This window comes from Dipodomys ordii, unplaced genomic scaffold (genome assembly GCF_000151885.1).
Source record: "Dipodomys ordii isolate 6190 unplaced genomic scaffold, Dord_2.0 Scaffold20, whole genome shotgun sequence".
Lineage (NCBI taxonomy): Eukaryota > Metazoa > Chordata > Mammalia > Rodentia > Heteromyidae > Dipodomys > Dipodomys ordii.
In genome coordinates this window covers 20,296,153-20,312,225 of record NW_012267236.1, presented here as the reverse complement: position 1 = coordinate 20,312,225, position 16,073 = coordinate 20,296,153, and the positions used below count along the sequence as shown (strand labels likewise).

The 16,073-nt window shown below is 50.7% G+C and overlaps 1 protein-coding gene across 1 annotated transcript in view; it reads right to left on the bottom strand.

Annotated features, from left to right (window-relative positions):
• Positions 1–11,859, bottom strand: part of Ntsr2 (neurotensin receptor 2) — a 20,655-nt gene extending 8,796 nt beyond the window's left edge. Inside the window, exons 1-2 of the mRNA XM_013013553.1 lie at positions 11,845–11,859; positions 11,198–11,351 (exon numbers count right to left, since the gene is read on the bottom strand). Coding sequence (XP_012869007.1) covers positions 11,198–11,351; positions 11,845–11,859 — 169 coding nt within the window. The remainder of the gene's footprint in view (positions 1–11,197; positions 11,352–11,844) is intronic.
• Positions 11,860–16,073: the final 4,214 nt, after the last annotated feature.

Genomic DNA, 16,073 nt, shown 5'->3' with positions numbered 1-16,073 from the left:
CCATCCCGCTCCCGCGGCCCGCGCTTCCTCCCTCTCCCTCTCTGCCCGGAGCCCGGGCGAGCTGCCCGGTGCCACCTCCTCCTCCTCCTCCTCCTCCTCCGCGCCGGGCACCTTCACAGCGGGGAGGACCCGAGCCCAGCCTGCCAGCGGCTGTCACGCGGCTCCGCCGTGGTTCATGGTGGGAACCATGGTTCATGGTGGGAAGGGGTCGTGGGGCTTGAACTCGGGGCCTGGGCGCTGCCCCGAGCTTTCTCCGCTCAAGGCGAGCACTCTACCACTTGGGGCCCATCTCCACTTGGGGCTTTTTGCTGATCCATTGGAGATAAGAGTCTTCTGGACTTTTCCTGTGCCTGCTGGCTTTGAACTACAGTCTTCGGCTCTCAGTCTCCTGAGTAGCGAGGATGACAGGTGTGAGCCACCAGCGCCTGGCTTGGAGGATTTTCTTTTTGCTTTAACTTCTTGCAAATGACGTTTGCCACTTTAAAATATTGCCTCCCCTCTGGAATTTCTGTGCAGATTAACGGAAGAAACTTGGCGCACAATCTCCTGCTATGCAGCAGCACACGTGGGCCAGCATGGAGCTTGTGCCTCGGGCTGTGGGCTATTTCTGTGTGCAGTCTGGAGACCTGAGGAAGACTCTGCCAGGCGTCAGCCCTTTGCCGGCATCAAGGGTCTGGTGGTCTGGCTGCGTCCTGCTACACTAAGCCTCAGGGACACGTTGGTCGCTGATAGGTGCATGCCTGCACTCACACGCTCGCTGTTCTAGGAGATGTCTGACTCTCGCCAGGCTGGAGGGAATGAGACGTGTGTTTAGTTTGTCTTAAAACGTTTCCCTTGCTAAGCTCATGTGCACCACCACAGCTTTAGAACTGGAAGGCCCTCTAGAGGCCTTGTCTTCCTTCCTGAGGACACCCAGTGATTATTGGGGTCCAAAGTGCATTTAGACTTTTGTCTTCTACAAACTTGTTTTGGCCAATGCATAATTAATTGAATCTTCATTTAGAGATACTGGCAGATCACACTGAAACTGAGATCATTACTTACTTTTACTTCTGCTCCTGTACAGAAAAGGCTGAGTAAGCACAAGGAAATAGCTCCATGAATCTATTGAGTTGAATACCACAAATGACAGGAATCACCATTTGTTGAATGGCTGGATTTATCATGGGTATGTGACCTGGGCCATTGAACCAGGCCCTAGGCTTTTGGACCCTGCTCTGGGATTCATTTTACTATTGTCATCTTGAAATTGCTCCACATTTTGAACCAGGGGCTCTGCTATTTGATTTGGTTCTGAGTGCTGTAAATTCTGCAACAGGTTCTTTAAATTTCCAACCAGAGCATCCCACAATGAAAGCAAGCTGAGGAAGAGGTCAGCCCAGCAACAGCTGGACCTGATTTACTTTGCAGTTCACAAAACCAAAGCAACAAAGAAAGATTTATTTGTCAGAATTTGAGAGTTTTAATGGTTTATTGTATTTTTAAAATATTATTTAAAGATTTTATTATGTATGTGTATGAGAGAAAGAGAGAGAGATAGGGAGGAAGGGAGGGTGAGAGGAGAGGGGAGGGGGAGGAAGGGAGGGAGAGCGTATAGGGGCTTCAGCTCAGAGACTGGAGCTCCCACTTGGCTTTTTTTTCCCCCAGAAGGCTAATGCTCTCTGCTGCTTGTACCACATCTACTTCCTGCTTTTTGCTGGGTAATTGGAAATAAGAGTCTCTCAGACTTGTCTTCCTGGGCTGCCTCTGAACTGTGATTCTCAGATCTCAGTCTCCTGAGTAGCTGGGATTATAGGCATGAACTGCTGGTGCCCAGCAAGATTTTATTATCTTTTTTATGGGAGGGCGGTCGTGGGGCCTGAACTCTGGGCCTAGGCGCTGTCCCTCAGCTCTTCAGCTCAAGGCTAGTGCTCTACCAGTTGAGCCACAGCGCCACTTCTGGTTTTTTTCTGCTTATGTGGTGCTGAGGAATCGAACCCAGGGCCTCATGCATGCAAGGCAAGCGCTCTACCACTGAGCCACCTTCCCAGCCCCCAAGATTTTATTTTCTAAGAAGGATTTTCTCCAGTTGATTGCTTGTGATCTCAAGGAAATCATGACTCCGAAGCACAAGGAGAAAAGACATACACCGAGAACAAGAGGCCATGAAGTCTTCTTTCTCCTGTGACATAAGGTAGAAGAATTTTGTGTTGCATCCTGCATATTTAACAGGGTGTAATGGGTTGATAAATTGCTATACATTTTTACTCTTCCAATTTGTGGTGTGAACTGTGAGGCAAAGAAAGAAATAGTTGTCACCGTGTGCATCCCTGCTTGGTCCTTGCCATGATTAAGCTCAGTTGTGCTTACCCCAGGACTCCACCAGGGCCGGGCTCGGGGGAGGGGGACCCCAGAACACACCAGCTAAAGCAGGATTTGTGTTCAGTATATAAGGCTGGGAGTGACTTGGGAATTAGTATCAAGCAATCTATGACTCTGTTGTCTGTCTGCTCCCTCTTTTAATAGGGACAATGGAAGGTATTGTTTCCACTTTTGTTCTTGTGCTGGCAAGCCAAAGTCATGTGTGATATTTACTCTGCTGTCTTCAAGGCTGATATGAGTGACTCTTCTTCCCTCACACACCTCTATACTTCTTTACATTTTTTATTATGTTTAAATATTTGTACAAAAGAGATGTCATTTTTAAAAAAATTTTTTTTCTGGTCCTGGGGCTTGAACTCAGGGCCTGGGCACTGTCCCTGAGCCTCTTTGTGCTCAAGTGGTAGAGCCACAGCAAGACTTCCAACTTATTCTGAGTAGTTTATTGGAGATAAGAGCCTCACAGACTTTCCTGCCCAAGCTGGCTTCAAAAGGTGATCCTCAGATCTCAGCCTCTTGAGTAGCTAGGATTCTAGGTGTGAGCCACGGGTGCTCAGAGATGCCATTTAACAAAGCAGTTTGTGAATACAATGCATCTTGATTAGTGTCACCTGCTTCAACAGTCTCACCTACCTTTGACCCATCCTTTCCCTTCCATTGGTATATATAATGAATTCTCCACTGAATACCCCCACCTCCACTTCCCCCTTCCATTCATCTACCCCTCTCTCCTTGGCCCCACCCACCCTCTTGCAGGTACCCATTTCCTGGGCTTTCTTTTTTTCTTTTCTTTCTTTCTTTTTCTTTTTTTGATGGGCTTTGACTTAGTCTTTCTAAAATATGTTGTTATTTGTGCTCTCCATAGAGTCTTCAGTCTTTTAATTTGGAACCACTTCCATACTACCCGAGTGTGTTTACTTGTACATTTATAGGCACATTCTAGGTACCACAAATGAGGGAAACCATGCAACTTTTGTTTCTTTGGGTCTGGTTTACTTCACTTAATATATTTTTCCCAAGTCTTTCCATTTCTTTATGAATAGAATAATATAATTTTTCCTAATGGGTGAGTAAAATTCCATTGTGTATACATATACCACATTTTCTTGATCCATTTATCCATTGAAGGGCATCTGGGCTGATTCCATATCTTGGTTATGGTGAATAGTGCTGTAATGAACATGGTTTGTGTTGGTGGCTTTACTTTAAACACAAACCTTGTTTGTGTTCTATTAGATGCCCAGGAGTGCAATTGCTGGGTCACAGGGTAGTTCTATGTTCTGTCATGATGTCCATGTCCAGTGTCAGCGATCCCAGTATATGTGTGTTGTACGTAGCGGCAAGGCCATTTAATGAGTGTTCACTCACAGGAATGTTTTGCAGGGAGGAGATGGCAAGTAAGGAGGCTGGGACTGGTACCCTAGCAACTCTTCCTCAACTCCCTTTCCTGCATCCCTGTCTCCCTGCTCCTTCTTTCCTCTGCTCACTGCTCAGGGGAGGAGCTGTGGTGTTTGGACTTCCTTACTTCCTCGCACCAGGTGTTGTAGACTGAATGACAATGTTTCCTCCTGGAGTACCCCTCCTCTCCCCACCAACACTTAAAAGGTGGAGCCTTTAGGAACTGATAAGGTCATGAGGGTGGGGCCCTCAAGAAGGAGATTAGTGCTCTTATAAAAGGGACCCCAGAGAGCTCAGGCTCTTGTTCTGCTCAGAAGACACCATGAGAAGAGGCTTCACCCGGGCTGGGAAGGTGGCTCAGTGGTAGAACGCTTGCCTTGCATGCCTGAGGCCCTGGGTTCGATTCCTCAGCACCACATAAGCTAAAAGAAAAAAGCCAGAAGTGGCGCTGTAGCTCAAATGGTAGAGCGCTAGCCTTGAGCTGAAGAGCTGAGGGACAGCGCCCAGGCCCAGAGTTCAGGCCCCACAACTGGACCAAAAAAAGAAAAAAAGAAGAGGCTTCACCCACAGCCAGCCTGCTGGCTTCCTGCTTGCAGACTTCAGCTTCCAGAACTGTGAGAAACAACTCTTCTAAAGCTCCCTACCAGATGGTATTTTGTTACTCCAGCCAGAACTAAGACTCTAGAGTTTATTTATGCTCACATCTAGTTTGGCCAGTTTCAATGCTAGTAAAAAAGAGAAACTGAGAGGCAACAGCCAGCCTTTCCCACGATTTTGCTGTAAGTTCACAAATCATGTTTCTGTGCCTCTTTTTCCCTATCTTATAAAATGATGCATGGAATTAGGGTGCTCACCTGCACTGTGACATCTTTTGACAATTGTCCTAAGACATTGCTAGTCTCCCTGTGTTGACAACAGCACAGAAGCCACAACCACAAAGGCTGTTGAAACTGCAGGAGTGCCTAAGGAGTAAGCGTGTTCCATAGAATGCTTCTTTCCCTCTTCCCTTCACCACCAGGTCCTGCCTCACTTTAGTTCCTTTTACACAGGGCCTCATGTCCACCTTTCAGTTTACCAGAACTCACTAAAGGTCCTAAACTTCCAAACTTTCTAAAAGACAAAAATCACATTTTGACTGGCATGAACAACATTCAGATATGGCAAGAATGTTGGAGTTCTTAGATTAGTAAGTTTAAAAAAGACTATGATTAGTACCACAAAGGTTGGAGAAAGGAGAGCTCTATGTGGTTCAGGCAGAGGAGAGCTTATTAGGAGAACCAAATCGCCAGGCTGCACCTGATGGAGGTGTGCAGCTCGGGAACTTGTGTTGGAGAGAGATTAATACATAGGGAGGGTGAGGAGGTGTAACTGGAGCCAGTGAGGAAGTGACCTCAGAGCCTGAGGAACCTCCCACTGTCTGAAGGAGCGCTGGCAGGGGTGTGTGTGTGCGCGCGCGCGCGTGTGTGTGTGTGTGTGTGTGTGTGTGTGACTTCAGAGGATGAGAAACTGAGGAAGTGACCCCAGAGGATGAGGAAGCGACCCCTCAGAGCCTGGGGAAACCTCCCACTGCCCTCAGGTGTACCATTTACCTGGGTTACAGGTGCTGGGCAGAGACTTGTAGGGAGGGCCTCTTGCAGTCTTTCAGGGAGAACAAAGTGCAGTTTCTCGAGGACAGATAACAAGACAAGGGGCTGTTTTTCCTGGATGGATTTAATAGTACACACTAGGGGCTTTCAGGGCAATTTAAACAGAGAGGTGGGCATTCTTTTTTTTGGGTCCGGTTCTGGGGCCTGAACTCTGGGCCTGGGCGATATCCCTCAGCTCTTCAGCTCAAGGCTAGCGCTCTACCACTTGAGCCACAGCGCTACTTCCGGCTTTTTTCTTTTTGCTTATGTGGTGCTGAGGAATCAAACCCAGGGCCTCAGGCATGCAAGGCAAGCGCTCTACCACTGAGCCACCTTCCCAGCCCCTAGAGAGGTGGACATTCTAAGAAAGAAGGAAAATAAGGCCAGAGACAAAACTACTGCAACCGAGGTGAAGAATGTGATTTCTCTGACAACTGAATACAGCAGAGGAAGGAATTCTTGGGCATGAGTATCTGATAAGGTTAATTTCCAAAATTTAAAATCTAAGGGTAAGAAGGGTGGGGTGGGGAACTTAGAGAATTTAGAGCAGAATATCCAAGAATGTGCGTTCTTATGCATAATGAGGATACCAGTAGGAAGGGAGAAAGAAAAATTTGAGGTGATAGTGACTGTGAATTTCCCTAAATCCATAGCAGATATAAAGTTATAAATGCAGAAAGCATAGAGAGCACCGAGTGGGATAAATGCTCAAAATGACACCAAAACTACTTGTAATGTTCAAACTGCAGAAAATCAAAGATAAAGAAAAAAATCCTTGACAGAAGCCTGGAAGAGAGGGATAAAGAGAGCAAAGATGTTTGACTTCTCTTGAAACCAGGAAAGCAAGAAGAGAATAGAGTGAAATGTTTAATGTTAAGGGAAAACATCAACCTAGGATTTTGTGCCTTGCACTTCAAGAGTAAAGAAGAAATAAAACCTTTTCCAGAGTAACAAAAACTTGTTGGGGTAGGGGAGGATTTCTTGCCAGCAGTAGACCTGCTGGTAAGAAATGTTAAAAGAAATTGAAAATTGAAAGAAAATGAGTTGGGGTTGGAAGTGTGGCTCAATTGGTAGAGTGCTAGCCAATGAGCAAAAGTGTCCGGTACTGAGTATGAGTCCTGGTCTTGGACCTAGCAGAAAAAAAAAAAAAAAGAAAAAGGATTTAAGATCAGAAACTGCTGCATAAAGACAAGAATAAATACTAGCAAACCTGTGTTTGATTATATATACTTATGTATATTAGGAAGGGGTTACATCCTAACATTGTAAATTGATGATGTTCTAAGTCAAGGAAGAACTTTGCCCACATCATAGCACAGTGGAAGCGCAGTGCCCTGTGGAGTATTGTTGCTCATTCTCATGTTCGTGTGGTCACTGCTCTGCCCAGAATCACAAGAAAGCATGGTATTATTACATGTCACCAGCCTGGGAGAAGATCAGAAGACAAAATGTTGGTTTCTGTAATTGCCTGCAGCATTATAAGACCATAAGGCACACCACTGTAGGTTGGGGACCAAAGTTGTGAAATATATGATGGTGATGTTGAGGGAGTGGAGGGAAGGGCTGGGAATAGGGGTCTATGGAGAGTGTTCCCTGAAAGCTGGCTTGGATTAGCTATAGGGCTGTCTTGCCCACTCTATGTTAACCACAAGGAGCAGGAGAAGGAGGAATAGGAGGAGGAGGAGGAGAAGGAGGAGGAGGAGGAGGAGGGTTAGAACTATTGAAATGTTAAAGAAGAAAAACTGAATCCTATAATGCCCATTTTGAACCACAAATAGCAGGAAATGTGTGGAAGATAAGAAGGAAGAAAGGACAACAAATTCTAGTTACAAATACAGTAGACAGCACTCTAACTGTACCACTTTAAACACTAGTGGTCTGAACAAACCAACTAAAAGACAGATTGTCACTCTGGATCGAAAATCAAGAACTGACATTTTATATATAAAAGCAGATACAAATTAAGGAAAGGGAGCCAGTAGTCAGTGACTTCACACCTGTAATCCTAGCTACTCTGGAGGCTGAGATTTGATTATCACAGTTCAAAGCCAACCTGGGCAGGAAAGTCTGTGGAAAGTCTTATCTCCAAAAAACTATAAAAAATGCTGGAAGTGGAGCTGTGGCTTGAGTGGTAGAGTGCTAGCCTTTAGCAAAAAAGCTCAGGGACTGCGCCTAGGCCCTGAGTTCAAGTCTCAGGACTAGCACCAAAAAAAAAATAAATAAATAAGGAATAGAGGACACATTAAAAAAAAACTAATAGAAAGCAAGAGTAGCTATATTAATTTTCAAAAGAAAACATTTCCTCCCAAAGACAATTACCAGTGATGAAACAGAATATTACATAGACAAAGGGCTCTTTATGTAATCCGAGGGGTATTACTTGAAAAGGCTCCAGCAATACCAAAAGCATGCGCAGCCGACAAATGCAGACTGCGCATTAACTCCCCTACTCACCCACACACACTCCTGTGGGCCACACACATTCTGGGCCATCAAACCGATGTCATAAATGTAAACATATAGGATGCATCCCGTGTCTCTTCTCAGATCACCACGGAATGAAATAATAATAATAATAGAAAGTTGTAAAACTATCATGTAAAGGCCTTCTGTTGAAGAAGAAACTTCAGCTTAACTAACCAGGATCTGCAAAGGAATGATCTGAACAATTAAGGACTGTCTGCTGATCTGAACCAAATAGGTCAATATGTAATTGAGTCCAGTGAAGTATTTTCCCCAGGCCGAAAGCTGTTTGTTCCGATTCTCTTTGGGAAACTTCAAACCGCTTTCAAATTCAGTGCTTCCTGGTTCATGAATCACTATTTGCTAAAAATAGACACTTTTCTAAGTTTTGCTTCAGTTTACATTGTAAGAACACAAAAAAAAAAAATTCCTAAGTCCTGGACCTTGTCGGAAAGGGGCCTGTGCAGATGCTGCAGGCTGTGTGAGCCGCTGCTGTGGGTGGACGCCACCTGACCTCACAGCCCTACACAAGCCGTCCACCACACTCACTGGCAGGATCATGGGGGGGGGAAGGACTATGCTGGAGCCCCGCCCCTTCCCCATCTCTTGGCTCCCATCAACACCAGTGCCAGCTCCCAGCTGCATGTGTCATCTACTCTGTGCTTTCTGGCACATCTGCTATCGGGTATGAGGTGCCCGGCCTGGGCTTGGAGCGCCAGGGATCGTGACCACCACGTGGCCTGCGGCCATCCTCCATGACTCCCGGGCGTGGCTTCTTGCGGTGGCAGCGACTCCAGCCCTGCTGTGGCCGGCAATGGCCGCCTGGCCCTGTGTGTTGTGTTCATCACGCCAGCACTGGACTGGACCAGCGTGACCCCTCGCAATCTTATCTCTGTTCCTGCCCGAGGTTCCTAAAATACTTTGCCAGGGTGAATTAAAAATAGTAAGAATGAGGACCTGAAGTGTGGCTCAGTGGTAGAGTGTTTGCCTAGCAAGCCTGAGGCCCTGAATTCTAACACAGTAAACAACTCCCCCCCAAACAGAAAGGATAAATTTAATCCTGGTGCCAGTAACTCAAGCATGTACCCTAGTGACTCAGAAGGCTGAGATCCAGAGGATCACAGAACAAAGCCAACCCCTGCGGAAAAGTCTGCTAGACTATGTCTCCAAGAGAGCCATCAAAAAGCCAGACAGGAGGCATGGTTCAAGTGGTAGGGCACCAGCCAAGCAAGCATGAGGTCCTGAGTTCAAGCCTTGGTACTGGCAAATAAATAAACAACACAAAAACACATGAATAGGCAAAAATAGTAAGGATGGATGGCCGAGACCTGGCTCAGCAAAAGGTTGAGGAGCGCTGACTATTTCTCACTTGCACGTGCAGTCTGTGTGGGATATTCAGACTGCCACTGCTTCTCCCAGACAGGGGGGAGGGACCAGCTCTGAGGCTGTGTCTGCTGAGCCTTCCTGGGGTAAGGGCTGGGGCCTTAGTGCTGGGTGGCAGAGTTGTGACTCACTGGCCCAGGCCGGCAGAGGCCTGGGGTGGAGTCTTGACTCATGATACAGCGCCTGGCAAAGCCATGGATGCCGAGCCAGCAAAGTGAGGGTGCTGACGCGTCACGCATGAGGTAGTAAAGCAGGGCGCTTTCATTGGTTCTCAGCCCCCCGTGGTGGGGCCTCTCTGGAGGGAGCCAGGAATACAATGACAGCAGAGAGGAAGAGAACTTGGTGGAGGTACACAGGCAGCGGGGCCTTGAGGACGTGCGCAGGGCGGGCGGGCGGGCGGGGAGCGGGCTCATCGCTTGGCCGGCCTCTGCCACCGGCCGTCCTGCGCTGCCCCCTGCTCTTGCTACAGGCCTCAACTTACCCTGGTGCACTTGCTATTTTGAAACCTGCCCCTCCCTCATTTTCTGGCCCTGCAGTGCAGGTGCCTCCTTTCTAGCTCTGCCTCCTGCCTCCCCTAGAATGTGCGAGAACGACCGTCCTTCCCTGTACCCTGCTGCAGGCCACCTGAGCCCTGCACGATCCGAGGCGTGCGAGAGGCCTACAGTTGGCTTGAAGGACGTCTCCCAAGTCACCCGACACTTCCTGCTTCATGACCCGAGGCCCTCTCTTTAATCTTCCCTTCCCTTCCTTTTTTTGTGCCAGTACTAGGGCTTGAACTCAGGACCTGAGTGCTGTCCCTTAGCTTTTTCACCCAAGGCCGATGCTCCACCACTTGAACCACAGCTCTACTTCCAGCTTTTTACTAATTAACTGGAGAAGAGCAAGCTGGCTTTGAACCGTGACCCAGTAGCAGGCATAAGCCACTGGGCCCTTGCTTAATCTCTTTTCTGTGTGTGTGTAGCCTTAGAAGGGCAAAATCATCCAGCCTGCTTCAGTGCGGCACAGAGTTCCTGACGTGTGCAAAAAAAAAAGCAGAGAGCCACAGAGGGACAGGAGGGGCGGCTTGGGAAGAGATGCAGCTCAGCAGAGGCCTCGGAACCCCACCTTGCAGTTCCCAGGCCAGGCCACAGCAGTGCAGAGGGGCCCACAAGAGAGCAGGGTCTCAATGCGGGTCTGACAAGGAGCCACTCTGTTTCTGGTGGGCGTAGGATTTGCTGGTAACAGCAGTGGGCTGGCCTTAGGGGAATGAGGGATGCTGAGCCGCAGAGTTTTGGAAGGGGTCTGCACATGTGCAAGGTTGCCATCCATGGGCTTAAATATATGGCTACGACGTGATGCATAATCAAGTAGGATTTGTGGGGCATCCATCAGACTAAGGACTCATCCAGTTGACCCCTGCAGCCTCAGTTTGGCTAGAACTAGGATGGAGATTTCCTGACCCCTGATGACCCCCAAGGGGGCGTGGCTATGAGAGGCACTGGGGAGGTGGAAGACTGACTCCTGTGTCTGGGGGTGGGGGGCTGATGGAGAGGGAGCTGAACTTCCCCCTCGCACCCCTCCTGGGACCACACCTGGGCTGGAATCCTGGTTCTACCTTAGGCTGTGCAGCCTTGGAAAGGTTTCAGTCTCTGATGCATGTTACTCCTGGCTGAAGGAGGCCATGGTGAGCTTCCCTGTGTCCCGGCTGCCGGGTGGGGTTGTGGGGCTCAGGCCTCTTCTGCAGGTGCCTCTCATGAAGTGGGCGGAAGCTGGCGGCTGCTGGAATCCTCCAGGTGGGAGAGGATTTGCAACTCAACACTGCTGTCTGCGGGACCTTGTGACTTGGCCGGGCCTCCGGACGGGTGTACAGGGACACACGGCCTGCCTGCCTTGCCCTGGGCTCTGGTGTCGCTTGGCCGGGCCTCCCAGTTCAGAGCTGGTGTTGCCGCTGCTGAGGGACACTTCTCTGCTGGGGCGAGGAGGCGACGCACCCCAAAGCCCAGGCATGGCGAAGCAAAGCCGCAGCTGCTCCAGTTGGGCCACCGCACCCGCCAAGAGCTCCCCGGACTCGGCGTGGTCGTGGGTAAGGGCTGGTAGGGTGACATCAGGGCTCTGCTGTCCCTGGGTCCCCTCGGCTGCTGGGTGCTAATGGGACCGGAGGGTCATGTGCTCGTATTTTCCAGACAGGCGCTGTTCCGGAGGTGGCCCAGCGTGCACTCACATATCCGAGGCCGTTTCCTTTGCCTGGGGTGGGCAGAGCTTGGTGGATGCGTTGGTCCCAGGGTGCTGATGGTTTTACTTCATCAAGGAGAGAGGCGGGTGTGCAGCGGCTCTGATGGACGCCGTCTGTGTGTGATGTGGGTCTTCTGTGGACAAGGAGGCAGCTCCTGCCTGCTGCCAACCTCCTGGAAGACGCCAGGGGAGGCCAGGTGGCTCGAAGGGAGTTGCTTTTCTCTGAGCACCCACAGCAAGCGTGGCCAGCATGGCGCATGCCAGGGGCCCTAAGCTGGCCGGGAGCCCTGAGGGGAGGGGTGCTGGGCTGGAAACCCAGGGGGGGCTGCGCCTCCAAAGGCTGGGGGGAGGGGCATGGAGCCCCCTCCCCCAGGGGTGCCTCCCCTCCTCCCCCATCACCACTTACCTTGTGGAGCTCCATGCTTCGGTCTCTGCCTCTGACAGGCTGATCCTGCAGAGGGAGGCCGAATGGGGCTGGGGCTCTGTGTCCTCTGGGCTGCTAGTGCCCGGATGATGGTGACGCATGCTCAGAACCAGGGAAGCCCCTTGGTCCCCAGGGGCAGGAGGCCCTCCTGGGTGGGGGAGGGGGAGCTCAGGCTGGAATGCTGTGAGAGGAGCTGGAGGAAGGAGGGGGACCTGGAGGCTGCCCTACTCCTGCGTGGCACCTGGGACAGGTGTCTCCTGGATGGATGGATGGACAGATGCTTGGAGAGGCGCTTCTTCCTGTTCTTCACTGATCCCTTTCATAATTTTGAAGTTCAAGGCTACCCACATTATGATGGCACAAAGCCGTGTTGTAGATAGTCAGGGATGAAAATGGCTTTGGTGTTTGCCATTCTAGAACTTTCTTCCCCACGTGGCACATTCACATGTAGCATAATGGCCAGCATTCTCCATGGCCTCACCGTCACGGCACCGCCTCTCTGTCCCAGCCCAGGGAGATGTGCAGTTGCTCTTCTATCTGGCAGCTGAGGACACTGCCCATGCCAACGGGGTGGGTATTGGGTATTTCTAAGGATGTGGCAGGAACTCAGGTCGTCTGGTGCAAAGCCCAGCCTTGTCCTGTCCTCCAGGGAAAATCCACAGGCTATAACCTGAGGAGGCTCCGGCTTCATACCTGCTTTCATCATTATAAAAGCATGCCCAGGCAGACACCTACAGCTCCCACCTGTAGTCCTAGCTCCTCAGAAGGGATCTTAAATTATGGTTCAAAGCCAGCCTGGGCAGGAAAGTCTGTGGGACTCTTATCTCCAATTAACTAGCAAAAAAAGCCAGAGGTGAAGCTGTGGCTCAAGTGGTAGGGCACCCGCCTTGAGCAAAAGACCTCTGAGACAGTGCCTAGGTCTCCAATTCAAGTCCTAGTACTAATACAAAACCAAACCAAACCGAAACAAAAACCTATGCTCAGCGTGGAGGGTGGATTGTGGGCAGGAAAGTACAGACAAGATGATAACATGAACGTGAATGCCCTCGGCACGAGAAGCCTGGAGCCGGCTCAACACATCAGGGCTCATTCTTTGAAGGCCCTTAGAAAAACAGCAGAAAGGCAGAACTTCTTGCTCCTTTTATTCCATGACCTCCCTCCCGCCCCTCCCTTGTGTGAGTCCCTTCAGAGTCTGTCTGTTAACTTAGGAAGCTCTAAATCCCAGGCAGAAAGCTCTGGAATGGCCGAAATCCCACCTCAGGCCCTTCTGGGCCTCTGTGGCTGCAGGGGTGGTGTGGATTGTGAAGTCCTGCGGCCTCCACTGCTCCGTAGCTCTGGCTCCCTGCAGGAGTGTCAGGCTTGGGGCCTGTGTCTGAGGCATGGCGGGTATTTAGAAGAATCTGGCATGGGGCTCTGCAAGACCGATGCTTTCCTCTGCTGTGGGGTGGGGTGGGGGCTGAGGCTGGGACAATTCCCTAAGGAACTGCACCCAAGCAGAGGCACAGTGACTCTGGAAACGGAGGCAGGAGCCAGGGTGGGCCGGCTACTGAGCAGGGAAGCTTGGAGGATGCTGTCTGGGGTCTACGAAGCGGGGAGGGAGAGGGCGTGGCTGCAGCAGCCTTGGCTGGGGGCCCAGGTATGGCTGGCTGGCTTCTGGGAAGGGTAAAAGTGGCTCAGCTACCACGGGTCTCCGAAAGGGCAGCTGGCAGTAACGTGAGCCCTCCTGGGCACCTGCTAAGTTGGCACCGCCCACCTGTGGTGCTGGCTCCAGCCATTCCCAGAGACTCTGGATTTGGCCTTTAGACCACAAACATTTCTGGGCTCATAGGACTGTGCGGAGTCCCTGGTGGGGTGGGGCGGGTGGAGGGGGGCAGGCCCCCGCTGGAGGTCAGGCAGAGTGTGAGCAAGTCGGCTGTAGCCAGCCATAAGCTCCTGGAGATGGATCGAGAGGGACCGCCCAACCCTGGTAAGCACAGAAATGCATCTCTGTGAAGCTGCTGCTGGAGCTCGGGTGTGGGGGCAGGAGTAGAATTTCAATAAACACAGCAAACACCACGGTGTCTTCTACACGGCCGGAGGAGCCGCAGCAGAGGCCCGGCGTGAGAGTACAGGGTGTTCACCCCCAAGCTGAGGATCTTTTTTCTCCTTCGTGGGGACGTGTGCAGTGACATTCATCTTGGCCGGGCAGCCGAGCTGTGACAGACAGCAAGTCGTCATGAGCCAAATATAAGCCCAGAGTGAAGGTCGGGGTGCTGGCCACCCCAGCTGCAGCACTCACGGGGGTGGCGGGGAAGGGATGTTGGAGTGTTCGCTTTCTCACCTGTAAAACGAAGCCATTCATCCTGGCACTCAGTCACCATCAAGGTGGCTGGCAGCACAGCTGGCACCGTGAGGGTAATGGAGACAAGAAGTCAAATCCATTCCTGGCACAGAGGAAAACGTGTGGGAGGCAACCCCAGGGAGCTGATGGATGGAAAGTGGAGGACTTTGGTCAACTTGCTTCTCCATCAGCTCCAGGGCCCATCTTGACTAGTGTCCAGGCGAGTGGGAGGCCTCAAGCGCCCCCTGGAGGTGGACTCTGCCATTGCAGGCAGGAAATGCATCCACCCATCGATAGGAGGATGAGACTTTCACCAGCCAGCAGAAGTTGGGATGAACACAGAAGCTCCGTGTACAGGCCCATTGGTCACCTTGTGTGACAGGCGGGTCTGTCAGCCCCACCCAGTCTTCCAGAACCAGTTCACAGTGGTGGATGCCGGGGTTTTCTCATTTTTTTTTGTCCAAATTTTCTTTGCTTGATGTTTATTATGTTTCTGGTGGAGAATGATCTTGTCTCCCTTTGTGGAGTTGGAGTTCAGGGGACGAATCTCTGGGCATTGTTTTCCAGTGACCCAGCTGGTCCTCTGGCTCAGACTATGGCGTGATGGGTACTGAGCCTGCACCTCCTCTTTCCCTCTCGTGGTGGGTATTTAACATTTATGTCCTATTGCATAGGGGTGCAACACACTGTGGTCCAACACTAGGCTGTGGAGCCCATAGGTCTGGATGGGATCCCAACTCTGCTGCTTATAAGCAGCGTCAATGCCTTTTCCCCAGCTGCTTTTAGCTTTTGGAGCCATGGGTTCTTCAGCTTTATCCCCAGGGCTAAGATAGCACAGCATGGTAGTGCGTGCCTATAAACCGAGGATGCAGAGGACTGAATCTGGAGGCGAGTGAGTTCAGCCAGCTTGGGCAATATAATGAGATCTTGTCTCAGAAGCAGAACAAAACAAAGAATTAGGGCTCAGGGACCCATCTTATTATCTTATGGTCAAGCTAAATGAGATGAGGCTGGCAAAGAATCTTACTATTATTTTTCTCTTAGGGAAACATTGTTTTTATGCTCTTAGAATACTTTTCTCATGTAGAATTGATCCAGATGCATTGTACTCATAAACTGGCACGTTGAACTTAAACTCCTTTGCCCAACTGCTGAACTTATACTTTGGGGACAGAGGAAATTAATGGAGAATTCTGTGTAAACTGGGAAGTTTGAGAGCTTTCAGACAGGTGTCTCACTGGTCTGTTTTCTGTAGTAGCCCTGCACCCAGCCTGTTGCTGGAGCTGGACATTTTCCAGAGCTAAGAATGATGCTGAGATGGCCGGTGGGGGGGGGTGACAGCTGTCCGGCCTGTTTTGTCAGGAAGACTGTGGGCCGTAAAGAGGCTGATGCGGCCATTGTGGAGAGGAGAAGGTGGGGGGTGGAAGGCAATGACTTGCAGCAAGGCAGGTGGAGTGGAGTTAGGGCTCTGTGAGGGCCAGGGAGGTCACGTGAGGACAGGGAGGTCTCAGGAGGACAGGGCACAGACGCCACTCAGAGGTGCACACTAAAGGTTCAGCCTCCTGGGCTCCCCCTGGCGGGCCAGAAGCGAGAGGGCTGGTGGAGAGCCTGCTGCAAACTCAATCGCAACAGATAATGGTTAGGACCCGGATGTAGCAGGCCCAGGGCACTGCCTCTGAGCTTTTTCACTCATGGGCATCACTGTATCATTTAAGCCACAGCTGCACTTCTGGCTTTCTAGTGGTTCATTGGAGAGAAGAGTCTCACTCGTGGATTTTCCTGACTAGGCTGTCTTTGAGCCACAATCCTCAGATCTCAGCCTCCTGAATAGCTAGGATTATAGACAGGAGCCACTGGTGCCTGGCCAGTGTTAGCTTGTCACAGAGGCTGA